The 27,015-nt window shown below is 33.7% G+C and overlaps 1 protein-coding gene and 1 long non-coding RNA gene across 5 annotated transcripts in view; both read right to left on the reverse strand.

Annotated features, from left to right (window-relative positions):
* Positions 1-27,015, reverse strand: part of LOC126514497 (uncharacterized) — an 85,515-nt gene that overhangs the window by 31,401 nt on the left and 27,099 nt on the right. The gene's annotated exons all lie outside the window — the stretch shown is intronic.
* Dzip3 (DAZ interacting zinc finger protein 3) overlaps positions 1-27,015 on the reverse strand; it is a 76,102-nt gene that overhangs the window by 29,553 nt on the left and 19,534 nt on the right. For 2 of the 4 annotated variants that reach the window (XM_050163437.1, XM_050163434.1), the window contains exons 5-14: positions 25,583-25,699; positions 23,866-23,946; positions 22,677-22,801; positions 18,755-18,869; positions 15,698-15,817; positions 13,022-13,123; positions 11,290-11,382; positions 10,396-10,448; positions 2,792-2,868; positions 540-1,157 (exon numbers count right to left, since the gene is read on the reverse strand). In XM_050163437.1, coding sequence (XP_050019394.1) covers positions 540-1,157; positions 2,792-2,868; positions 10,396-10,448; positions 11,290-11,382; positions 13,022-13,123; positions 15,698-15,817; positions 18,755-18,869; positions 22,677-22,801; positions 23,866-23,946; positions 25,583-25,699 — 1,501 coding nt within the window. The remainder of the gene's footprint in view (positions 1-539; positions 1,158-2,791; positions 2,869-10,395; positions 10,449-11,289; positions 11,383-13,021; positions 13,124-15,697; positions 15,818-18,754; positions 18,870-22,676; positions 22,802-23,865; positions 23,947-25,582; positions 25,700-27,015) is intronic. The other 2 variants (XM_050163435.1, XM_050163436.1) reach the window with 2 other exon arrangements.

A 27,015-nucleotide genomic window follows, 5' to 3' on the forward strand; every position in this document is an offset into this window, starting at 1 on the left:
CTTACTCCAAACATGACTCCATTCCCTGTCCTAGTCTATTAATCTACTGACTATCTATGATATGTAACAGGCTGTATTAGACCCTAGAGATTAAATATTAAAGGTTAAAAAGAAAAAATCTTCATGTAGATAGTGGATGTTGGACCTGTAAATGAAAACTGAAATTTTAATAATTAAGAACAGAGAAAAAAGCTACTATAAAAGCCTCTATTAAAGGTATTTGACCATAAACTCTTTAAGTGAAAGTGAAAATTACTTGAAATGCTCTGTACTTAATGACTACTCAGAGCTCTTTACTCAAATATGTGTATACAAATACAAATATGTATATATATATATATGTATATACATACACACACAATTTGGGTAGTTGTGATTTTCAAGACCTCTAAATTATACATCAAGGGTTCTTGTCTAGTTGTCTTCCATACTGAATAAGAGGCTCTAAAACACTAAATAGGAAAACAAAGTAAGTATACCTAAACACAGAACAGACACTCAGAAATGGTTTGCTGGCTTATGAAGTAATGATTTAGTACCTTGTTGATAGCAGGATAACATCCTCTGGATGATTTCTGGTACTGGTATGCCTAGATAAATGGACAGCTGATGATAATCAAGGGAGATATTCTCAATAGGATTCTCCTTGACTTTGTCAATATCCTCTTGTTTCATTCCAAGGCGCAGAAGAATATCAGAAACTTTTTTCCAAATTGAATTGAACTGTAACTCAGTGAGACCATTCATCAGAATCTCACTGAGGAGGATATCTCTGTACTTGCAGAGCCTCAGAATGTCTGCAGACTTAGAGAGATCAGAAGACGGTGGTTCCATATCCCAGCCTTTTCTGGGTGCAGGGAATACATTCAGATGTTTAATGAGTGCTAATAAGAGGCATAAGTCAAACTGTTTGGACTGTGGTAGTTCCTTGTTTGGGGGATAAAGCAGATGCCATGATCCACCCAAAGGGTGATTGGTCCAAAGATGATTGTAGTAGGGTTCCAGCACATTCTTGTGTATAAGCAGTTCTTTTTTCAAAAGAGTGGGTGGCATAGCCTCATCAAATATTTGTCGGACAATGTCAGTACCAGAAATAATAATTATATGAAGCAGATGATAGAAATAATTATAATCAAGTTTGAAGATAGGCATTTCATCTGAAAATGAATTTGGAAAAGTCAAAACAATCCATATTACTGTTCTTTTTCTTGTGGTCTCTCACACTGCACCCTAAGTTCCTGTAGGTCAGGAACTATTTCAAGGAATGAAGTAAAAGTAATTTTACCATATCAGTGTTCAATATGCATGCTGCTCTCTGACTACCTATCAAAAACTCTAGTCAAAAGGAATATGCTTCTAAGAGAAGAAACTGAAGATTCCTCTAACTCAGGAGAAAGCTTTCAATCAACCATCTATGTTATTTAAGTAAATTAACTTTGGCAAAAAAATGGCAAATTAGATCTGAAAATTCTGGAATATGTAAGGAATAGCAATTTTCTAAGTTTAAATATAATTTACATAAATATTTTTACTTATATTTTACATGAAGTCAGTACTGTCCAGTAGAACTCGCCATGCCAAAAGTGGTACATGCACAGTCTACCACACAATGAGTGATCAACAACTGAGACTTAAAGGTTATTTGATGTCACTGCAGATTTAACTACACATGGCTACTGTCTATCATATTAGATAGTTCAAATACATATTAGTTAACACAGTTATCTAATGAGTGGCTACTAAAAGTACAGTCCATAGACCAGAAGTTTCAGCACCTACCTGATACACGCACAATCTTGGATACCACCAAAAACCTACCTATTGAATAGACACCTGAAAATTTGTTTGTTTGTTTGTTTGTTTTGGGGGGGGTTCTTTTATTTGTTTGTTTGATTTTTAATCATCAGATGATAGGATATAAGGACTTCTCTAATAAACTTAATAATTGCATTGTTATTTTAACAATGAAATGGAATGAAAAACCAGACTAAATTACTTGATACTTTCCAGTTTAACTAGACTTCAAAGCAAAGCAGGCTGAAGTAGGTTTGAAAGTAGTGGAAATTCAGTCTATGATAGTATTTAGTTTCTGTGTGAACAGTAAACTGTGTGTTTATCATAAAAATATAGCTTTACTATTTTCCTTCACAGTTTTGTATTTTAAGAGATTTTTAATGAATAACTTTGCTTAGTAAACTTGATATGCCCTGTGAAAACAAACACAATGTAAGAGAAATTTCTCAGAAGGCCTTCTCTACACTGCCAAGCACAGAGCACACTAGCATTAGGGGCATCTAGTCTCCCTAGTAAGAGGTGTTGACCCCAATTCTTCTTCCATGGAAACAGCGACCAATATGGTCTCCAATGATGAACAGAATTGTGCCTGGTACACTTCTAAAGAGCTGGCATGTGAATTTAGAATACTTGACCCAAGCTCCAAAATGTTCAGTCCTTCCCTTTTGGATTGCTTACATGCTTGTTTTTTTAAGTAACAAGAAGGGAAGAGCTGGATGAACACTCTCCTGAGGTAAATCCTACCATATACTCACAAATATGTTCCAGAGTTAACATGTCTTGCCATAGAATGCCAAAGCAATATGAGGGCCATACACTTGATGTTTTATTGTCTATGGGTTCTAGAATACAGCAAGAACTATTGGGTGGAATAAAACTGATGTCTGTGAATAGCAACCATTAATAACTGCATAACTGCAATTATGAATGATACTTTACAGAGACAGTAAATAATTCCGCAATACTTTTCAGTAGGAGTTGTATAAAAAAGTAATACCTTTCGTATTGAATTTTAAATCAAATTCTGATCTTATATCAGTGTCAGTTAATTCCAGAGACATCAACTTCTTGTAACTGTAAGTAGAAAAAAAATATTATAGTGAAAAGTACCAAAGTGAGATCACATTTTTGATATAACCAACAGATGTGAATGTTTTTTCTTCTATTTACAAATAATTTGAAAGGAATGGGAAAAGATAATTTGAATACAAAATAAAAACCACTAGCAATGACAAGGCTATACTGTAATTTCATTGTAACAAGAAGAACACAGAATTAAAAATGTTCATTCAAAAAGGATTCTGTGATGCAAGAACTACGTGGTAGCTGAAAGAGAGAAATAAAAGTATTAATAGTTTCAGCTTCCCTATGCCCACTTTAAAGACAAAAAGCAGCAAACCGGAACTCTTTCATGTACTAGCATGATCAGAAAAGTTAAATAAATAATAACTAAAGGTAACACAACTTATTCAATTTCAAGAGATATTTAAAAAATAAAAACTCTTAAAATAATATTAACGTAATTAGAAGGAATGGAAGGAAAAGCGAGAAAATTTGCTAAACAGGTAAATGCTGTGAATAAGTGAAAACTGTATTTTAGCTTTGAAATGAACTTTAACCCACATAACAAATACCAGGTAGTAATAATAGGAAGTGCACTTTGTGGTTGTTACTGTTTGTTGATAATGGATCATATCCCTGGTATCTTTATATGGAAAATCTAAAGCTCAAATGAATTACTGTTAAAAAACTAGATAAAAAGAATTATATAAGACTGGTCATAGGAAATGTAAATTAATAGAACTATTGTGGAAAAAAGTTTAACAGCATCTAATAAGTTAAAGATATGCATAAAACGTCTAGAAGTTCTAAGTAAATGTTATGAAAAAATTCCACACATATTTATATTTATTTTAGCACTATTTATATAGTTTAAGATAAGTAACACAATTATCTAGTAATAGTAGTGTAAGTGTTGGTATAAAACAAAGTTACAGCAAGGAAATAACACAAATGATTCACACAATATACAGTTTAAGAATGCACAAAATACAAATGTGTTTATACACAGGTTCCCCACAAAAAACTTATTATAAGCAAAAAATACATTATGCAACTTGGAAAACAAGCACACTAGGTTAGAAATGTATACTAGAAATTCTTGAGTAACCACTTAAAAACAAAAAAGCCAGCATGAAAAGTCATAGGACAGCAGTGCTGGAAGGACAGCTCAGCAGTTAAGAGCACTCACTGCGTTAGCAGAGGACACCAGTTTAGTGCCCAGCACCAACGTGTGGCCCACAACTGTCTAAAACTTCAGCTTTATAGGGTTTAACACCTGTTCTGACTTTCACAAGCTCCTACACACACAAGCCACACAAAATCTACTAAGACACACAAATAAAAAATGATGAGATGGAAAAAATATAAGATATAGATCTAAATAAATAATCTCAATAACTGCAGAATATACATATTTAAAATATGTATGAATAAAGATTAATAAAGTTAAAGATTTAAAATTGAAAATAAAAGAGATAATCTTTGCCATCTACAAAAATAAATCAAGTTCCAATGAAATACATAGAATGAAAAAAAATGGATAAAAAAATGCAAATGTTAATACCAGACAAAGAGATCTGAAGTAGGATTGTAAGGGATAATAAAGATTTTAAGTGTGGGACTACATAAATGACGTGCATTTAAACACCTAATAAAACAGCTAAAAAAAATAAAGATAAACAAAAGACAGCAGATAACTTTTTCAATACAGATATAAAACACTGAAACTAAATGTAAATTGGTACCCAATGTGGGGCCCAAATTTTCACATAGTGCATGAAAGCTGAAGCAAACAAAAACAGATATGGTTTCTTTAAGAGGCCCTGCTGTGCAGTGGAGAACTTGAGAGGCTGGCACACTAAGTAGAAACAGCAATCTAAGTAAAAATGAGAGTCATAGTGCAGGCACCAAATTCCTAAAATGTGGACGGTTAAATGCAAGCTCAGCTCTCATGGACTCAAGTATGGTGCACAGCCAACTTCCAGAGTCACACTGTGGAGGGCCTAGCTGCCACTTAGCAGTTAAAGGTTGGGCTCGTGTATTCAGAGAAAACTACAGGTGCATAGTAAAACAGGTCCAGACTTAAAAACAAACAAACAAAAACTTTAAAACAGGTTACAGTGTACATAGGTGTTTAAAAGAGAAAAGAAAATGGGTATAGACAGGAAACAACAAATAGTTTAAAACTAATTAAGCAAACTCTTTAAAGGTAAGAGTAAGTGAATAAGCTACACAAAGATGGGAAATACAGAGAGTCTGGAACCTGTATGGTGCTTTGCTGACTTTGAATTATCTTAATTTTTAATGAGTGAACAACAGCTGCTGAGAGACACAGGACTGTAAAAGGAACATACTTTAGGAATATCTTAACTTTAAAATAGAATTCATAAAATGTATTGTGCTGAAGAGGTTATGCTTTTGTTTCCACAGGAAATGAAAGGCTGTGGATTCTTTCAAAATTAATAGAGATTAGATTTGATTGGGGGATAGCCCCTGGAAATCTTGGCTACAGACGTAAAGAAATAAACCAAGAAAAATTATAAGACAGGTGAGATATATGCTGATCCCTTGGCATGGGAACAGCATTAAGACTGGATGAGACATGACAAATCCTGTTGGTTACACAGAGATCTCTCCATGACTTATTACATGCCATCCTTTCACATGGTACGGAAAGAGGTTTGGTTATACAGTCCAAATAAACTTACGAAGTTGACAGACATATTTTTTTTTCCTTTTGTTTTTTTTGACAGGATTTCTCTGTGTAACACACAGCTGTCCTAGCTCCTGTAGATGAGGCTGTTCTTGAACCCAGAGATCCGCCTGCCTCTGCCTCCCAAGTGCTAGGATTCAAGGCGTGTGACACCACCTCCTGGTGGCTCGTTTTTGTTTTTTTTGTTTTGTTTTGTTTTGTTGGACAGACATCTTTTACCTGATGAAAGATAAATACTAAAAAATCACCTTTGGCTGGATAACACAGTTCATATTTGTGTGAATGCAGATATGTATGTTAACCTTTGAAAGATTGTTTTCAGAAAAAAAAAATGGACCAGACACCAATGAAAATGGGTGGTCCAGATGATGGGGGATGTCCTTCTGCATATTTATGTTGCTTTTACTGGCTGATGAATAAAGATGTTTGGACCAATGGCTTAGCAGAGTAAATCCAGGCAGGAAATCCAGACAGATATATGAAGAGAAAGCAGGCAGACTCAAGGAGATGCCATGTAGCTGCTGAAGGAAAAAGTCACAGCTGAAACCTTACTGGTAGGCAACAATCTCATGGTGACATATAGATTAACAAAAACGGGTTAATTTAAGATAGAGTTAGCCATGAATAAGCCTGAGCCATTGGCCAAACAGTGTTATAATTAATATAGTTTCTGTGTGAATATTCAGATCTGGGTGGTAGGGAAATGAACAAGTAGTCTCCGTCTACACCCAGATGATCAAGCCTTTCACAGTGCCTCTGTTGCAGTTTGTTTAGAGTTCTGAGTTCAGAACACTTCAAGGCTGCTAGTTGAGAAATTCCAGCCACATAGATTATTCATGCCAGGACTTCAGATAAGTCATGCACTTTCCTATAACAGAAACTAGACAAGTGTTATAACTAGTTTTCTTAGGACTTGACCAGTATTTCATTTTTTTTTCCCGGATCCCCTGGGGATACCATGGCACACAGACAACAGGAAGAAGTCTAGAGAACACACACCCATATTCCCAAGAGGTGGGGTGGGTGATTTTCAATCATTTGGTAGGTAATGGATGTTTGTCATCATTTTGTGGGGATATAGGAACACAAAATAAAAAGAAAACTATTCATCTCAAATATTTTACATTGGTATGGATTTTTGTATATCAAAAGAAATTTAAGGTTACTTTTGTTACACTATATGTTTCTACTCTTGTTTAAAGTATTGTACCTAAGCAGCTCATTTAAAAATGTAAAGTTCTAGTCCTTGAAACTATTATCATAAACTGCTCAGAAAAATTAAGAAATGTAGGTTAGCAGTTAGTTGATAACAATCAAACTTATGGTTGTGTTAGGTGTATTTTTCAAGGTTAAACATATATATTTTAGATAACTAATCTTTATATGCTTCAGAGACCTACAGAATACGATATTCAAGATGTTTAATAATATAAAGCTTTTCATGATACTGAGACACATCTGCTCTTGACAGCACCATCTACTTAATAAAAGGATGATGGGCAAAGAAGAACCTCCATCTGCAGTTTGCTTTCTTTGTGACAAAGCTAGCCATTTAGGCAAGAAATACCACTGCCTAGACTACTGACAGTATACTGCAGAGGAACCTTAGGTGACTGTCTAGGCAGACAGATATCTTTGTCATTTCTAGTTTTGCAAGTTGTTTGCTCTGCACTTCCTGTTTACTCACATAATATTACATCCTTCTCAGGTCTTTAATGGAGTTGAAGACAAGATAGTTATAGTTTTCCTTGTTACCAAATTCAAAAAAGAAACTTATAGAATAGATGCAAAGTTTATAAGACTGAGAAACATGAAAGTCTAAATTATTTATCTAAGAAAATATTTTGAGGTTTAAAAAATAATTTTGGGTTGGTAATACAAGTCAGGATAGGAAGTAAATTAGGAACAAAACTTTGGACTCACCAAGAATATAATACATAATGGAGTATTTTCTCTGAATTTGCCAAATGCGAATGGGCAATCAAGAGCCAGAGAGACAGCACGAGCTCAGTTGTGAGCATGTTTGTAAATTCAATCCCTAGATTACACAGGTGGTAAGAGAGAACTGACTCCCAAAAGCTGTCCTCTGCTTTTCACATAGATGCCATGGCAGATGTATGTACACACACACACATTCACCATATAAACAAAGATTTTAAAAGAAAATATGAAGCAAATTAGTAAACAATACAAACAGAAGCAGGAAATTAATAAAGAGAAAACTTTAAAATAACTGCACATGCCTTTAATCCCAGTACATAGAAGGCAGAAGGAGGCAGATTTCTTAGGCCAACCTGGTCAACTGGGTTCCAGCAAAGCCAGGACAATATAGAGAAACCTAGTCACAATAAAAAAGAAACAAACCAGAATTTGTAAACAATAAAGGAAAAAAACAGTGAGAAAAAAATAACATGATTCTTGGAAAGAAACAGTAAAATTGAAAAAAAGTTTTAATTTAGAATAGTTAAGAAAAAGAGAGAAAAGATCCAAACTGCAAAAACAAGAAATGAAGTGACATTACTACATCATTATAAACCTAAAATTCCTGCTTAAAGAAACCATAAAATTAAATCAGTGAAATGAATAGACAAAGTTACCTTAGGAGGAGTTAGAAATTCTCTTGTCTGCCCTGTTAATCACCTAGTGTTTGCAAAATTAAAACAGTCCATCCAAAGGCCAATGATATCTACTGAAACTACCACCCAAGAAACAAACTATACAGTTTAAAATCAGTCACATTAACCACCTATCAAAACAAAAGTATATTATACATTGGAGAATAATAGAATTCAGAATCTTATGTTTTAGGTAATATTTTGTGGGCTGGGAGCAAACCAGCAAGCAATATACCCTCACTGACTATCAAATGCTTATCTTCTAATATGCAAACAAGTACAATAAACATTAGTACATGTTTTGAGAAGCATAGAAGGAGTTATGATTAAACCCCCACTCTCAATAACTAGGCAAAACCCAAAAAAGTACAATATTTAATGCCAGGTCTGAGTGTTTTACCTCTAGGTAAAATTCTGGAGATTACTTAAGATGACACACTCCAATCAACAAACTACAAGCTAAGTAGACTTGCATTGATCCTAAAAGGAATGTAAAGCCTCTGAAATACTGTCAAACACAAAAATCATATATTTGAATTCTTTTCTTTAAAAAGTACTAGTCAAAGCTAAATAAACAAGAGACTTTAGAAAAAAGCATGGCTAAGGACAGACCTGTTAAGAAGAAATTTTAAAATGGTCATACTATACAAAGCATCTTAAGATTCAATGCAATAATCTACAAAAACTCCTTAATAATTTTTACTGAACTAAAGGAAAGAATCCTAAATTTCATATAGATAAAGATCCCCAAATAGACAAAGCAAACGTGAGTGGAAAGAGGAACAACCAGGAGCAGGCCTCGGATGGTAAACTCCACAGTAACAGGACTGAGCCAGCGGCCTAGGCCAGAGCAGGTCTGAGTTTGGGAGCTCCAGACCAGGGACATTTGTATAGGAAGGGCTGAGCCAACAACCTAGGCGGGAGCAAGCATTGAATGGCAAACTCCACATGAACAGGATTGAGCCAGGGACCTGGGCTAGAGCGGCTTTGGACAGTGAACTCTATGACAGCAGGAACTGATCCAGACCAGGGACAGTTGCAGAAGGACTAGGTCAGCGACGTAGGCTAGAGCAGACCCTAAGAGAGACATACACGGATCTAATCTACATGGGAAGTAGTAAAAGACAAGATCTCCTGAGTAAATTGAGAGCATGGGGATCTTGGGAGAGGGCTTAAGTGGGGGGAAGGTAGGGTGGGGAACAGTGAAAAATGTATAGCTCAATAAAATCAAGAAAGAAGGAAAGATAGAAAGTCATCATACCACAGAATACTTCTAAATTTATGGATATAATGGCATTTTTCAGAGAAGTCAAGTCATAGAATTAGCCTAGGTTGCCACTTGACAATGAATGGGTAAGAAAAACAGAGTAAGATTCAACCACAAGAAGAACTAAATCACATCATTCACAAGAAAATGGATGAAACCAACGAATATTGTATTAAAAAAAAAAAAAAACAAAGAAACACGGCCTCTTGAAAAAGATAATTACCATCTTATACCTCAAATACGGGATGTAGATGAAATTAGATGGAGGAAGAGAAGCTGCAGAGAGTAGCAAAAGCAGAGGGATCTCTGGAGTTTACTGGCCAGCATTCTGTCTCAGAAGAGAAGATCAAGAGCACCAAGGAAGACATTCAATGTTGACATCTGGTTTATGAATGCACATGCACACTGCCATATGAATATATACATGCAACTCACCGCTCAACTAATATAATTAAGAAAAGGGAAGGGTTAGAATAATGTTTTAATAACTGTAGCTTCTAATTTCCACAGCAATATTCTATGCCTCTGTAAATAAGTTCCTTTACATATACATCAACACTCTTGAGCAATGTGTTTTGTTTACCTACAAAATAGGAAGATTTTAAATTTAAGATAAGCTTTGAGGTCTACATAAGCTTTGAAAAAATAAATAGTTTTTATATTATAACAAAAAACTTAAATTTTATTTTAAGAAATATGTTTTGTTTTCAGAAAATGGTTAGTTTTACACTTAGTGGTAACCGTGTAATTTTTCCTTCCTTGTTTTAAAATGCAAATACCTACAACAGTAGGGAAAGAAGGAGGAACAAATGAGAACTCACTGTGATTTTTTTTTCATAACAAATACTATTAAATAGATGCCCTAAAACTGATAGAAAACAGAAAGAACAAATGAAACACAGAAATATTCAGAAAAAAGTAACAATATTTTATCTCAAGCTTACCTTGCTCCTAAATTTTCGATGGTTATATATTCATCCTTTCTCACCACTTCAAACTGCAAGTGATGGAGAAAAAAAGCCCTAAAATAGTTCAATTTTCAAAATTCTTTAAGTTCTTAACTTCCACATTTACAAAAGATACTTAGAATAAAAGCACATTGACTATAAAACAAAAGACACAAGCTAAACAACATAAAACACCACTCAGATGACAAATTACAGTTGCTCTTAAAAGCAGTCAATTTAACATTATCATGTGATTTGAATGCCGACACTGAAATATAAAAGAAACGTAAGATATAAAAGAACCATAACTAGCAAGACAAATAATAAAAATAAGTTTCATTTATAGTTCTAGTTTTAATTCTGCTTATCTTAAACTAAAAATTTCAGATATTCTATGAATTAAAAACTATGTGTACTATGCTTTATTTAACAGGTAACAGATGTACATTAAACAGACATTAGATAGTTATTTACAAACTAAATGGTTCAGGGCCTGGAGATAGAGCTCAGCAGTAAGGTATACTTTGAGCATGTTGAGGCCCTTTATTCAACTTGAAGTACCACCAAAAGAGAGAAAGAATCAGAAAGTCTAAATTTATTTTGAATTTAAATTGGAATTAAATGGAAAGTTAAATTATCATACTTTATCATTCTTGGTCTATAATATATTCCTCACCACTAGTTCATTGATGCTATATTTATCTATTTCTACTGTTTAGATTTTCTTATACTTAAAGATCATTTAATATACCAGATAAAACAGGAATAAAAAGGGCAGAGAGATGAGTCACCAAAACTAGAATGTAGCTAGGATTCTGTTGTTATTGTTAAGAATATGCCAAAAATAGTACTACAAAGAAGGCAGGCAAGAAAAATCAGGAAGTCACTCACCAAAATTTTGACAATTCCAGGTACATCGCATTGTAGCATCCTCACCATGTCACCTGCACATCCATCTTTCAAACATTTTTTCCCACTAAAACTCTAAAATCGTTCACAGAAAAACATAAAATTATAAAATCAGCATTGTACAAATCTAAGGCACTTAAGCAATGAAGGTTAGAAACAGATAATGTTGTGTGACAAACTGAATGATATGAATAAATTAAAAGTGAGCTGTTCAGTAACAGCTTCAAAAACAGCTTTTACTCAACACCCCCAACCCGCCCCAAACACACACTTATACTTCCCTACAACACAACACTGTTAGAATATATGGACTTAATGTTTTTCCCAGGAAGAATTAGGTCTACATATTAATTAGACCTTTGTTAAGTGACATGGTCACTGGCATGAAATAATGTCCATAAAAGAATGGGTGAGGGTGCCTCCAGGGTGTGTCAGCTGAGAGTAAAAGCATGTGTGTACAGTTATTATTTAGTAATTCATGCATGACAAAACCTATTAAGATTTGTACAAAAATATAAGTACTATTTCTGGATAAGAATTCATAGTTTATTACTATTTTGATCTTGACTTTACTGTGTGGCCTAAGTATGTACTACTCAGTAGAAATGACAGATAGTAAGAGATTTCAAATGTTTAAGTAGTCACTATATAAGCAGAGCAAGTGAAATGAGTTATCAATCTTTATTTAAATAAAATCAAAGTTCCTACAAAAAATAGTGAGCTGTTCAATATATTTTTTATCAGTATGTATGTATGTTGTAACATTTTACTTTAATTTTTTAGATTCAAACTTTTTAAATTTTTTTTTAAAAAAATTATTGAGGTATTCATTTTTCTCCACTCCCCTCCCTTCCTTACCTCTTTCTCTCTACTTTCTCCCTTAAGGAGCTATAATACAGCCTAAAGCATACAAGATAATCCTGAAAAGAAACTTTAAGGAACATATACTCAGCACAAAGTATATTAAATTTCCATAAGCTACTTAAGGATTCTAGAGAAAAGGGAGTAATAAAAACAGTGAGGTTTCTGGCCCTGATCTTGCCATTTCCAATGGTTAATTTCTATTTTCTCTACCTTTCTGTCTAATACTGAGAAAAACCAATTGTCCCATCAACTACATGGACTTAAAAGTATCTATGTATGACGTTAATGCCTTATATGTTTTATTTTTATAGCATGACATGCCAGTTTATTGCCTTTACCTGATCACTCCCCCACAAACCCTATGAAATATGCACACCTCTCTGTCATTTCAGAGTGATAAATATTAGTCACAATGCTGTAGTTACCAGTCTAATATAATAAAACTGGAACTTGGTTCAAGCTAGATTTGATCCCAAATCTGCCACCTCCAAGTCCAACATTCTTTTCTTCTGTACCACTATTGCTTAAGGGCATTTTTCTTGTTTACATGATGTAAAATTTGTAAAACTTAAAGTCACAAAATAACCATGGCAATAGAACAAATAATTAATACAGAAAAAAGCTCTGGATTTCACTTTAACACTAACTCTATCACGACTGACATGACTATATCTGAACACTAACTCTTCTCCTATTCCAACTTTCAAATTGAATTTACCCATAAAATATGAGTGTCAAGGAGACAAACACCAGACGGAACTGAAGGTGGAAAGGAGGAAAAAGTGAGTGTGAGCACAAAAAGAACACGGGAAGGGAGTGACATGCTGTGCTGTGGGAGACAGTGCAATACCTCATCACTTTCTCCTGGATACTTTAAGTTCTTGAACTTTTTCCAACAAATTTTATGGAAGTAAACACAGCAACTTTTACTGCACATTAGCTGAAAAAATCCCTTGGAAAAATATAGATACAGAAATATAATTCATGTTAACATAGAAATACCATCTGAAGTCATTTTAAAATTCTATAATTTATAGATTATACTTTATTATAATACTGTTTTATACAACATTCAGAATTTATTAGCAAAGCCTATATATACCAAATGAACTTCTGATACTGTAGAATTAATAAAGTCAGAAAAATAAGGACAATAAAAAAGGAGAGAAGGGCAATAATTTGAACTAGGCAATGTAAAATTTTCCATATTCTATGGTACAAGAAAATAACAAACACCCTCAATTTTTTTTTTTGTGGAACACGCTATCTATGCATCCCCACTTTTACATTCCTCTTTTCCTCCAGCTCAACCCACTTCTGTGCCATTATTCTGTGAATTCCTCTGTTAACCTCCCAGGAGACCTGGTGAAAGAATTCCAAGTCTACTATATTTTCCAAGAATAAACTGTTGTACTCTCTCCAGGAACTACTTCCTTTAAATAGGAATTCTCCTTAGATTACAACAGTCTCAACTATAACTAGAACTTTTGTTACTACATGACATTCATATGGTTGAAATCCTGAAGCTACTCTAAACCATAGACTGACTTACCACAGCCCCAAATACTTGGATACTACATCTCTCTGCCTGTCCTACTTGTGCAGAGAGGCCACAGCTGAGATGCTAGCCACTTGATTTCAGGAGCAGAATCTGACATGTACTGAGAGTGACAGTTCTCACCTTGATTCAGAGATCACAAGATCAAAGGGGCTCACATTCCTACGTTTACTCTTTCTTCACCCAAGGATTCACAGAGAGAGAGTGATTACTTATTTAGTAACATGAGCCCTGAGAATTGATCACTTCTAAGAATATATGCCACTTTTCCCAATTTCTACCATTTTTCATTATAAAGCAAAAGAACATTTATCTTTTTATTATCTTACTTTTGAGAACTTCATAAGCACTGCATTTAACATCACTTTTGGCCTCCTCCCTCTCAAATTCATCTTTTTATTATTGTACATATACACACATGTCTTAATGTACATAGTGTGCATATATATGCACATCTGTATAAACAAACTATTGGCTCAACTTAGTGTTGTTAGTCTGTACATGTACACAAGACTGACTGAATAATCTACGCTGCAGCTCCTCCTTGGAAGAAACTGATCGTCCCTTTCTCAGCAGACATTGACCATCTTGGGAAGAGACCATGTGGAATTTTCCGTTTGCACTGGCAGGTCAACTTCTGTCATTATTAGGCAACCACATGTTAATATTCAAGGGTGTACTTTCCCTGTCAAGTGTAGGGAACACTATGTAGCTTCTGGCTCTTATAATCTTTCCACCTCTTATTTTTTTTAATGATTTTACCTGAGTCTTAAGTATTGGGGGTATGTGGCAGACATATCAGTTGGAGCTGGGCACTCCATAGTCACGTGTTGTGTGTGTGTGTGTGTGTGTGTGTGTGTGTGTGTGTGTGTGTGTGTGTGTAAATGCTGCTATGTAACATTGGGTGATATTGCTCTCCACAAAAGCCACACATATCTGACAAAAACCACAGAGACAGACAGAAGAAAGAAAACTCCCTCCAAGTTGTTGGCCAAAGGAATAGAAGAGTTCCCAAAAACAATGCAAAAAATTGACATTTACTTTAGTTGACTTCCAGAGCTTTAAGATAAAGCCCTATTTCTGCAGACACCTCTAATTTCAGACACAGAATTTGGAGCAACGGAGCAAGAATTGACTTGGAAGCCTCCTCCCTAAATTCCACTGTTCACGGTTACCAGAATGTACTATAAAAGCTGCTGAAGAAGAAGAGTAAACTCTAGTGTTACTCAGCTATAAACCACAACGACGACTACACCATCAAGATATCCACAATGATGCAATGCTGGCAATATTACGTTAGGGGTAACCAAAAGCTGTCTACTGGATTTAAGGCCTACTCGTGGGAGGGAACTCGTACTTCGTACTAGAACCTAGCCAAATATCCTTGGCTGGAGAGGTAACATGCCCCAAAGAAGAACTGATCATTGTCATTTTCTAACTGTATAGCCAACATATAACCAATACAATATCTAACTATAGTCTAAATATTTATCCTTATTCCCACAGATAAGTGTAGCTCTTACCACTCATCAAAGAAGCTTCTTTTTGCAACAGAGATTATTTCAGAAATCCACAACTGGTCAAAATATAGAGAACAGATTATTTTACTCTATGAATGAAGGGCAAATAGCCATAACTTCAGAGGCAGGTGATTATTACAAAAACTTCAACAAAACCAACCTATTCTTCTACTGATTCATAGAATATAATTAATATTGACTGTGAATACATGTTCTAAGAGACAAACTACTTCTTAATTATATCACATTATAATTAAAGTAAATACTGTTCTTTAATTTTTTTCCACAGAGCAGGGACAAAATCCAGGAACCTGCACTTACCTGAGTAGAGCTCTGACAAAGAGCCACATCCTACACCTTACATAGTATTTTCATGTATATTGCTAAAATAATGTTAACTGTTTTATATTCTATGACATTTAAAATCGTTAACTGATAATTATGTTACCTTATAGTTAGTGTTCTTTAAAATGTCAGCTTCACAAGAGCGCTCACAATCAAGATAACTGCAAATGGTCTGTTTCATTATATTACTTTCAGTTGTTTGGATAAAATTATTGAGAACATCCTAGAATTTAAAAACACATACTCTTGTGAATTATCTATAATAAATTAAGCCAGAAACATATCCAAGATTTACCTTAAGTAACATATGCAAGGATCCCATTTTAAATTACTCTGTGTTTGTGTATGCACGTATGTATAATAGTAACACAACTTATTTATTCAGTCCAAAGTAAATAAATAGAAAAGCCCTAAACTAGGAAAAAATAGATATCTTACAGATAGAAAGTAGACAAGTCTATGTTTGAAACTCTATATCTCTTCCATATTCTAAGCCATGGTATGTTCTTATCAGGAACTGTATACATATTTATATCAGAATTGGAGCCAATCAAAACACAATGACAGTGGAACTACTAAAATGGTGCAATATGACAATTAATGGCACAGTGGGCAGAAGAATGATACAGAAATATTTCTCCAATGCCAAGTCATAGCATGAAATAAATTTTCTCATTTTAAACTAGTTAACTTTAAGCAAATTACATTATATTATTTGAGTTAGACAAGCGCCTTAATATCTTTTAGAGAGAATATGTTATAACAAATAGTAACAATATACTATGAATATATACAATATGAAAAGTAACCCTTTACAGGTTATTTAATGAACCGTAACAACATATATATAAATTTTACAAAAATCTGACAGAAGATATACCAAAATAACAACAACAAAACCAGTAACAACAACAACAAAAAACACTCAAAAAAGTAGTAATATTAGCGAATTAGTCTATTCATAGGGCAAAGACTATGACTAATAAACATCAAAACAATAAAAAAAAATTGAGAATTTATCCTTAACAACTCTTAAAAAGAAAATGGAAAAAGTAAAATAGGTTACATGTAAAAAGCTAAAAATCAGACTAACATCAGATTTTTTAAAAATAAGGTCAAAGGATAGAAAATAATGGATAAAAATGTAATGTGTTAAGCTGTTTGTCCTGTATTATGTTTGTATACCATTTGTGTAGATTCCCCATGGAGGGCAGAGAAGGGGCACTAGATCTCCTGAGACTAGAGTTATAGATGGTTATGAACTGCTGTCGGGTCTAGGGATTAAATCTGGGTCTTCTGGAAGAAGTGCCAGTGTTCTTAACCACTGAACAATCTCTCCACGCACCAGAAAAAATTTTTAATGATGGAAAAATTATTTGAACCTACAATTCTATGTCTAGGCAAGGCATATATAAAGTTCACAAAAATAGATTATTTTGAGAATTAAAAGATTTCAAAAAATTTAGCTCCCTATTAAGCACTTAAGCTCGTGTTGAAGTTACACCAGTCAAAACAAGAAAGAAGGCCTAACATGTAAAACTTCAGTTCTGAGACATAGAATTTTACACAGAAAAGAGAAAGATAAAAATCATCCCCAGGGTGAGGCCAATTTAACAAAATTCAGTAAGATGGGAGAGGTGTGTGAATGGGAGATGGGAGAGCATATGTATACTTAAAGGAGATGAAATCTATATAAGAGAGCTCTCTAGTCCCACAATGTTATACAGGAAGGGCAAGACAATACCTAAAAAAATTTAAATACTAGGAAAGCTTTCAAGTAAGGAGGGGGGAAAAAGGCTATCTAAAGATCATAAATTAGAGATGCAGACAATGAAGCAAAAACTGGACGTTTAAGTCTTTAGTTTTTAATATTTTTCAATAAAATTGCCTTTATAAACTTCTTTGTATGAAATAAAGTGAAACTAAAAGTTTGAATAGTAAGGAAAATGGTTGAAGGGAGGAAAACAGTAAAAAAAATTAAAAAAAACAATTAGGGACTGTTTAGATAAAAACAAATATGAAAACTTTAAAAATATACAAAATTATTATTTAGTTAAGTCCATTAAAAGTCCTTTTTATCTTGACAGTGGCACAAAATAATCAGTCTACTGATTACTCATAAATGTATATTAAAATACATCATTCTGAATGGAAGTTTATAAAATTTATCCTTTCAGTTCTGACAACCGAAACCTGATTTTGAACTTCTATGCAATATGCCTCTTGATTTTCAGGGATGCTATTAGCTTTAAAGACAAAATAAAATGTAATTATTCAAAAAGATTTAAAGTAAAAGTTTAGTGAAAGATTTGCTCTTGAAATATCTACCAAGAGAAACACAGGGCTATTTCCACTTTAAACAAAGCAATGCAATGGCTTTGCATTAAAACTGTCAGAAGGTCTGGGGAGATAGAAGCTCTCATTCTTTATAATGAATATACACTCGTCTTCTGTACTAAGAGGAAGTGAAGAAACAACCATCAGCACCTTTATCATGCAATAGCAGTGGCTTCATGAGTCTACCATATAAATGTTATTCTAACAAAATGCTATCAGAATATACAAAGAGAATTTTATGTAAGAATGAAAAACCTGCAAAGTTTTAGGTTAGACTATATATTCAATAATACATACTAGTAAACACAGAGTAAAACTTGGTGTATTATACCAATTTTAATAAACATGCAGGAAATTATTAATGTGTACATCCATATGTATATAGAGAAGCAATTAAAAGGGAGAGAAGAATAATTTCTCCATTTGAATAAAAAGGAGTAAAATTAATTTTTCTTTACAGATAAAGGAGGTATTTTCTAACCAAATGATTTATTAATTTGCAAATTAAACCAAAAATAAAATAGCAAATACAATTATATGAAAAACTTAATTATTAAACATGTGTTTTTAAAAGACAAATATTAGGCTAGTTAAGCTACTCGTCTTTGTATCTTGAAAATGGTGACAGTGATTCCTTTTTTTTTAATCTAAAATGTGCTCACATTCTGCACCAGGTAATAAAATTAAGGTTCTTTCTTACACACAAAAAATATTGCCAACAAAATAATGTATTATAGAATATTAGACACTTGATTTTAAGGTTACTTGTTAAAGATTACTTTGAGTTGTCAAAAGTTGTGAACTATTTTTAATAATTTCTTACTTTGAAAGTTGTAGGAAAATCTTCATCATCTGTAGGATCTACGTCAAACCAATCATCATCTGTATCTCCTATTTCTCGCAAGCTTTTGTGAAATTCTAGTAGTCCTCCATTATACCTGCAAGGCAGTTTAAAGTAAATGTCAGTTTGAACTGGACTCAGGTGCTATATAGTTTATCAATGAGGGAACCAGAAACCCAACGAAGGTGGTGATAACCTCTGGCATGCTGTAGAAATACAAATACTAGGACTCTCACCTGTGGTAGACTGGGATGAAATACAGGTAGGAGGGGAGGCACTAGGTTATGTAGTAGCTCAAGCTTGAACAGTATGGGGGCCATGGTAATTAAAGGGGTTGTAGAGTTGGTTGGCTTTTGTTAACTGTCTTGGAGGCCTTAAAGAAAGAGAATGACAGGTATAGGTCAGCCAACTATAAGTTTAGCATGCACTTTGAAAGCCAGAAGGCCTCTAAGGCAGCATTTAAATTGATTCTCATTTCAATGTGTGCTGAAATTAAGGGTCAAATTTAATTAGAAGATAGGGCAAAGTATAAAAGTAAAGAAATGCACAGCCTTGACAGGCTATTATCAAATCAGGACACTCTGTAAAAGCTAGAAGAATACTATGCTATGATAATTTAAAGAATTCTAATATTATACCATGTCAAAACTGAGGCCTGAATTTTATAATAAAAGGTAAAGCACCTGCAATAAGACTTCAGGCTGAGCCTCAACGGGACTACTATTCTAAAATTAGGGGTTTGATAATGAATAAATAGACCTAGATATCTGAAATGAGGATATGTAAGTGAATGTGCTCAGAAATTGCAAGTGTAAGGCAGAGGCAAGCGGATCTCTGTGAGTTCGACACCAGCCTGGTCTTCAAGAGCTAGTTCCAGGACAGGCTCCAAAACCACAGAGAAACCCTGTCTCGAAAAAGCAAAAAAAAAAAAAAAAAGAAAAGAAATTACAAGTGCATAAATTATTGTTTACCAATTTGACTAGGAAGGATTTCTTCTTCCTTTTTAGAATACAGCTGCCCCCCCCCCATTATTTAGAGATCATTAAAAAATACCATCAGAGATGCATATCCCAAGAGAACAAGACTATCTTCTTCAGATTTTTCTCTCTTCACTCACTGCCCTTGGACCATGACAGCTAGGATCAGACATAATGGCCCAAGATGAAAATCAAAGACCAAGTCCAGGAAGAATAAAAGACATATATATTCATCTAGTAATTGTCCAACATGACTGATATGAAAGAAACATGGAAGTAGATCCTAAGAATGTGAAACCAAGGAAAAACACAAGCCTTAATGAGGAAGTGGATACGGATATAGGACAACTCACATACAAGTCATGATTCACTATTCTTTTTTTTGGGGGGGGGGTGAGACAAGGTTTCTCTGCGTAACAGCCCTAGTTGTACTGGAATTAACTCTTGTAAACAAGGTTGTCCACAAACTCACAGAGATCCACCTGCCTCTGCCTCCTGAGTGCTGGGATTAAAGGTGTGCGCCACCACTGCCCATCTAATGATTCACTATTCTTGCAGGGACACCTGAAGCCAATCCTAACATGCTTTCAGAAACTTGATACAATTATGGTCAACAGTAAATGAGGTACAAAGGCTGGAAATTTCTTGGTATAGTATTAAAAGAATCAGGAGGTTCAAAGGGTTCTAACAGAGTTGCTCTGTAAGAACACAGAACCTATCATTTTTTGGGAGTGTAAAAAGCCCTGAGTGAATTTGGTCATGATCCTGTCAAAGATCCTATAGCTACAGACTCAAAAAAATGGCAAAACCTTCCTTGGAGGACAAGTGTGAGTGCTGACAATTGCGTGTAGAAAATGTGCAACGTAGTTTCCTCCCTTTGGACACTTACAGTCTAAAGAATGTTCCACTGTAGAGACTACTCCTACTGACATTAGCTAAAGCTGTCTCCTTGATCCAGCTACATAAAAAACCCTTATGTCATTGATTATCTGAACTATTACTATTATGTAGTAACTCTACCTCATTGTTCAGCTGTATGTAATAATTCTGCCTCTTTGTTCAGATCTATATAATAAACATGCTTATTTTCCAGGGCTTTGTGGTTTCTCCAGCCAGGAGTCCAGACCACCTGATCCCAGTTTTGGTCCATGTGTCTTCCTATTTTTTTTTTTTTTATTCCCTCAATGCCTGAGTCATGTCTGTTCCTGGAGTTGTGCTGTATACAGCAATCACAAGCAATGTTCCTGGAAGAAACACTGACTAATGCACTAAGAAGTATAAAGGGCATCATTAACTCTGATAAGCTCCTCTATAGTCCAGGGAAGAAGAATGCATAGTCATGCTCCTTCTACTTGTTAGCTTTCAAGATCTACTATTTCTGCTACTCGACCAACAGTTTTTGTTTACTTTTATTTTATTCCAACATTAGTTGTATTGAATATTATAATTTTTGATAAGTTGGTTTGTTTAATCACGTGAGTCAAAACTACAACCAAAGTTTCTATAAATGAACTTGATGGAGAAACAGTTGAAATATAGAAAAATAACTTAGAAAGTGATGATTCTGCCATTTAAAGAGTTTTTTGTGTCAATGATATAGAAGACCAATCAAGAGAGAAGAAAAAGTAGTTTGCCTTTCTCAGGAAAGGTACACATCTTTGAATTGATTTATGTTAAGTATCTGACTATCAGTGAATCATCTTTCCATTTGGATCTTTACATTCTGCAAAGCATCATACTAACACTGGGACACTGATGATGTCATTCTAGCCAGACTCAGTGACTAGAAAGTGGGAAGACTCTGATTTTCTAACACAAGAGCCATGCCACAGGATAGAAACAAAATCCGAAACAAAATAAACCACTATCTACATGGTAGTTTTAGGTCTGCAATAATTCTTGCCAGCAGCATCCCCTTTCCTAGTTATCCCTTATTTATCAGCCAACAATTGTATCTTTAGATTTTTGCTGATTTTCTAGATCATTTTGGAGTACCAATAAGTACTTGAATTACTCACTCTGTTTTCCTCCACAGCTCTTAAACATGTTTCATTCTTCATTACTGGATATTTTGAATGATTACTTGATTAACCTACATGTTTCACAATACTTTTAGTTCTGTATCATGTTTTATAAAGTACTGTATCCCTAGGACCAAGCACAATCCTTGGATAGATGCTTAAGATAAATCAAATAAATGATTGATGCTACAAAAGCTATGAATATCCATAGAGGAAGTGAACAAAGAATTTGCATTAGTTTCTCTATAATTTCACCTTCCTAAAATACGTGATACCTAGCATTCTCAACACTCAGTACTTGGACCTTTCAACTTGCTTGTTTTCATTTGTTTGCTTTAAGTTGTTAGGAGAGAGTATCACTCTATGGCCTAGGCTGACCTTGAACTCATTATCCTACTGCTTCTGTCTTCTTATTGCAGGGATTAGACATGCGAACTCCCTTCCAATTCTGTTTCAGGTCACTTATACTTAAAAAACTCAGTGGTGAGAATGTCAGTAACTACAATTATCAATTATCATGAACTAGGCACTGTTATTCACCACATAAAATGTTTATGATATAGCTATTAATCTTTGTTACATTTTAGATATCAGAAAAATCAGGCTTAGCAAAACTAAGTTTCTTAGGGTAAGTGGTAGAAAAAAATGTATTTGAATCCAGGTCGTCATATTCTAAGCCCATATTACTAACATTGATGATGGGCTGCTTCACACTGCCAAGGCCTGTTAGGTTCCACATTAAGTATTACCAAGCAAATGGAATTATTAACTACCAGGAATTAGAAAGAAGAAAAGAAAACTCTGAGACTATAGATTTTATGAACAATGGTATCCAGTGTAAATGTGATTCCTACTTTACAATAATGAAAGGCAACCAGTGAAGATACACCTAAAGAAAATGCTTACCTCTTCTGAGCGCATCGAAGTAAACCACGTCCAAAATAAGATAAAGTCATAAAGTTTTCACAAATTTCATTTTCTTGGATCACCATCTTCATCACTAGAAATTTATTTTCAGCTTCTATGAAGTCCTGTAGTGACACAATAGATTCGGTTGGCTGTGTAAAAAATGCCTTTTTCTTTTACATTAGATATTCACTCCACAAATAGAAAATTTAGAACACATTTAAGAATTCAGACTGGAGAGATGGCTAAGAGGTTAAGAAAAGAATAATGATGCAATCATCTGATTATGTATGTGCTAATATCCATAATTTTAACATATCTGAAATTGATTGTAAAAATGAGTTACTAGGCATTTAACAGAGCTAACAAGCAGAAAAACATAACTACATTTTTAACCATTTCAAAGGGAAATTGTGACAATTTTTGAATATGGAATGGTACAAAATTGTCTGCCAAATAAAAGCAGGTATAAACACTATCAGAATGTAATAATTTTTTTTTTAAATTCTCATCAGAGAATAATATGTTGAGCTTTTCAAAATGGAAGTGGGTGACTCCTGACCATAGGTATAGTTTCTTCTAAGGAGAAAAACACAATATAAAATTGCAGTTAAAGATTAGAATTAGTTCTAACAAGAGATGCCTCAGTTGCATGTGTGTGTGATAAAATTTAGTAAAGAGCAAGGACTGGTAAAAAGCAAAGATAAAGGCTATCAAGGCTGCAAAAAATAAGACAAACAATTAAAAGAAAAGGAAGATTTCTAGTTAATGTCCAGATTTCTATTCAATTGGTTTCACTTTAATTTGGCAAAATAAAAAATTGAGGTAAAACTCTTAATTCATCAGAGTAAGATTAAGAAAAAGAGACTAAGCTGCATTTGAAACAGATTAATATATATTACTAAGTATAAAAATAAGAATCATTTAACAGACAAAAATAGCCTCAAGATAGATATTTGAAATATAAACTAATGTTAAGTTCCCCTTTATTTCAAATTACAACATAAGTTGTAATTTCGACATTATTATTATTATTTATTATTTATTTATTTAATATAAATATATGACAGAAAACTTACAGAATGCCTTCAATTTCAAATGTTTTTATTTTTGGATCAGCACTTTCAACTGCTACAGTTAAGCTAAAGAGTATAAAAGATTTATAAGGTAAGTAATACATGCTACATACCTCTTTCTTTCGTCTTTCAGTGAGTGCTACTCCATACAAAAACAGTAATGTCAAGTAATAATCAATATTAATTTGGTGTACCTACAAAAATATGTTAATTGGTTATTTACACCTTGTTACTTTTCAGTTTGACAGAGATACTTAGAAGTCCTTGACCTATTTAATAATTACTAAAAATAGTGCAAATTTTCATTTTATTATTCATTATTTGCTAATAACCATAGAAATGCATGTTATTTTCATTTGGTAAAATTGTCCACAAAAAAAACTTGATTAAAGATAAAAGCAAATTCAATTAAAATTTATTACATTACATTTAGACTTTCAAAAAATGTTTTCTTTTTAAAATAATGTTACATTCTAGTTATTAAAAAACCCCTATAAGACACTACAGGCAAATAAATAAAAAACCCAGTGCCAGGAATGAGTTATCTTTTTCCATGTTGTTGGCGAATGAGTTCTTATCGATCCCTACGCATTATAGGCATTGCCACTGCTATTGGTTATTCTCCAGAACGTTATGGTATTGTTGAAGACACAATATGTCACAGATGTTAAGTAGCAGAGCATGGAGATATCAAACTGAACAGACCTAGAAACTTCTTTCAAAGTTGTGGGAGGTGTTGTACACACTACTGGAGGAGAAAGTAATTATTAATGTTTCCTACGTGTGAATTCTATGAACTACTATAATGTCTGGCATGGCAAGACAATACCTACTAGTGCAATGGTGGCATGGGCATCATGTAAGTAACCAACAACTTTCCTACTGGATTTAAGTTCTGCTCCATAAGATAAAATCTATCTCTGGCACCACAGGCTAGATAGACTTGTGACTAGATAGGTCTCAGGCCCTACTACTGTTACACTCCTAAATGGACAGTATTAAAATAACTCCTAATGAACTATCATAATAATCATAATTTAATGCATCTCTCAACCTTCATCAAAGAAAACTTGTATCTGCAGTGGAAAGTGATTAGCACAAAGATCTACAATGGGCCAAAGTACAAAGAAGAGACTGTGGGATGCTCAGCACTTAAGGGGGCATCTATATTAAATTCCCTTCTCCTAAGATTCCAGGATCATTGTGAGCAGAGCAGAAAGACTCTAGAGACAGAGGTGGTAGATGAATAAAAGGAAGTAGTGCTCCTCAGAGACAATAGGGCACCACATAACAGCAGAAGAGGCTAATAAGTCAGGAAAAGGAGACATTAGGGTTTTTTCTTTCTTCACATTGACAAATGTCCACATATTTATTTATACAACAATATTTGAATTACATATACATTGTATAATGACTACATCAAGACCATTTATACATGAATGGCTTTATATACTTACCACTTTGTGGTAAAAATTTATAATCTCAATATTCTTAAAAATTCATTATGTTGCTATTAACTATAATAACAAGGTATAACAGCTCTCTTAAAGCATTCTCCCTCACAACTAAATGAATTTTATATAATTTGACCAACATCTTTCAATTCTTCCCCTGTACCCTACCTTGATGACCATCACCCTATTCTTTGTTCAACATTTTTGGACTCCTTATGTAGCTATATTTCTGCATCTGAATCATTTTCTGAAGTTCATTACTGTTTATAAACTGGAATGCCCAGTTCCACTATTCAAGTGTCTTTTAATCTAAGAAAATACAAATAGGCACATGTTGCTGTTCTCCCATTTCAAACATTCAATATAAAATACTCACAGTACAATTAGAAGCTTGAATGTTTCTAAGTGCTGTTTCCAGTTGTGTTATCAAAAACTGTAATGTTAAAGCAGGAACAATTTCTTCCCCAGTCTGGCTATTAGATGAAACTTCCCTCTGTGGAGAATAAGTGAGGTGAAAATGTCTTTAAGTTGGGATTTCTAACATATTATACAAAAAGTGTATAATCCTTCCTTGTTAAAGACAAGTATTTTTTAAATTACTTTAGCAATATACACTATTTACATATTTATTATGCTAATGTTAACCAGTCTGATTAATCTCCTCAGCAGGTATTTCCTTAAAAATTCCAAATGAATAAATAAATAATTTTTTTCTCCTTGTCTTATTAAGTCAGCAACATGTTTTACTACTTTAGAGAAAAGTCCAATCCCACTTTCTTCTAACCCCTTCTATTTTCTAGCACAGGTAAACATTTCTTTGTCTGAGATACCAGGAGAGCTTTCAGCAGCCTTACATCTAGAGAAAACAGAGTGAATGCATGGCTAAGCAAGAAAGGAGGCTAAGGTTAGCATCCTACTCTCAGAAAGTTCAACTTCTGATGTGGACAGAATACTGACAGCCTCTGCTCTCTGTGTCTATTTTCTACATGCTCAACTGATAATTATAAAATAAAAATACAGCCATGCATGGCCCTCCATGCCTTTAATCACAATACTCAGAAGGCCGACTTAGGTAAATCTCTGTGAGTTGGAGATGTGTCTGGTCTACATACAGAGTACCTCAACAGTTGGGGCTAAATAGTGAGATCTTGTGTAAAAAACACAAATACCAAAAAAGAATAATGTATTTTTTTAACTATGGCAAATCTCCACTACATCCTACAAAAACAAATATTCTGCCAACATTTAATTCTTTGTGTAAAAATTAACATCAACCTTATTAGTATACAAATTTGCTATTGTCTTTAATAAATGTCAAATTACATCTACATAGAATAAATTTCCTATGTTTTATTGGTAGTAACTATTTGATGTGTATATTATATACTGGGGTGATGTAAAAAATTCTCAGATGAAAAATGATCAAAAGAAGAAAAATTTTTTAATGCCCCAATCTACTAAACATTCTGTATGGAATTAATTTTATCAACAAATACAAATATTTAGATATTGAATTTTTTAAAAAAAAACTTGTCAATATTTTTCAAATTAGGAAAACAAAAAACAAAGTAGTCCCTCGCCAGAAGTGTCACATTTATATTATTGTTGAATCATAATCAACACTAAGCTTTATTGTTTACTACAAAAACCTATGTTCCCTACGATGACTTTTAAATCTTTTGGTAATAAGTCCACAGTCAAAGTTGACAGCAAACCTTCGATATGCATCAGATGGAGATTTTAAGACTCTGATTACACCATCTAGCTTTAAAAGTCATACATCAATGTGCATCTGCACTACGGAGAAAT

Source organism: Alexandromys fortis, unplaced genomic scaffold, assembly GCF_014885135.2.
Source record: "Alexandromys fortis isolate MF-2015 unplaced genomic scaffold, M_Fortis_MF-2015_v1.1 scaffold_131, whole genome shotgun sequence".
NCBI lineage: Eukaryota > Metazoa > Chordata > Mammalia > Rodentia > Cricetidae > Alexandromys > Alexandromys fortis.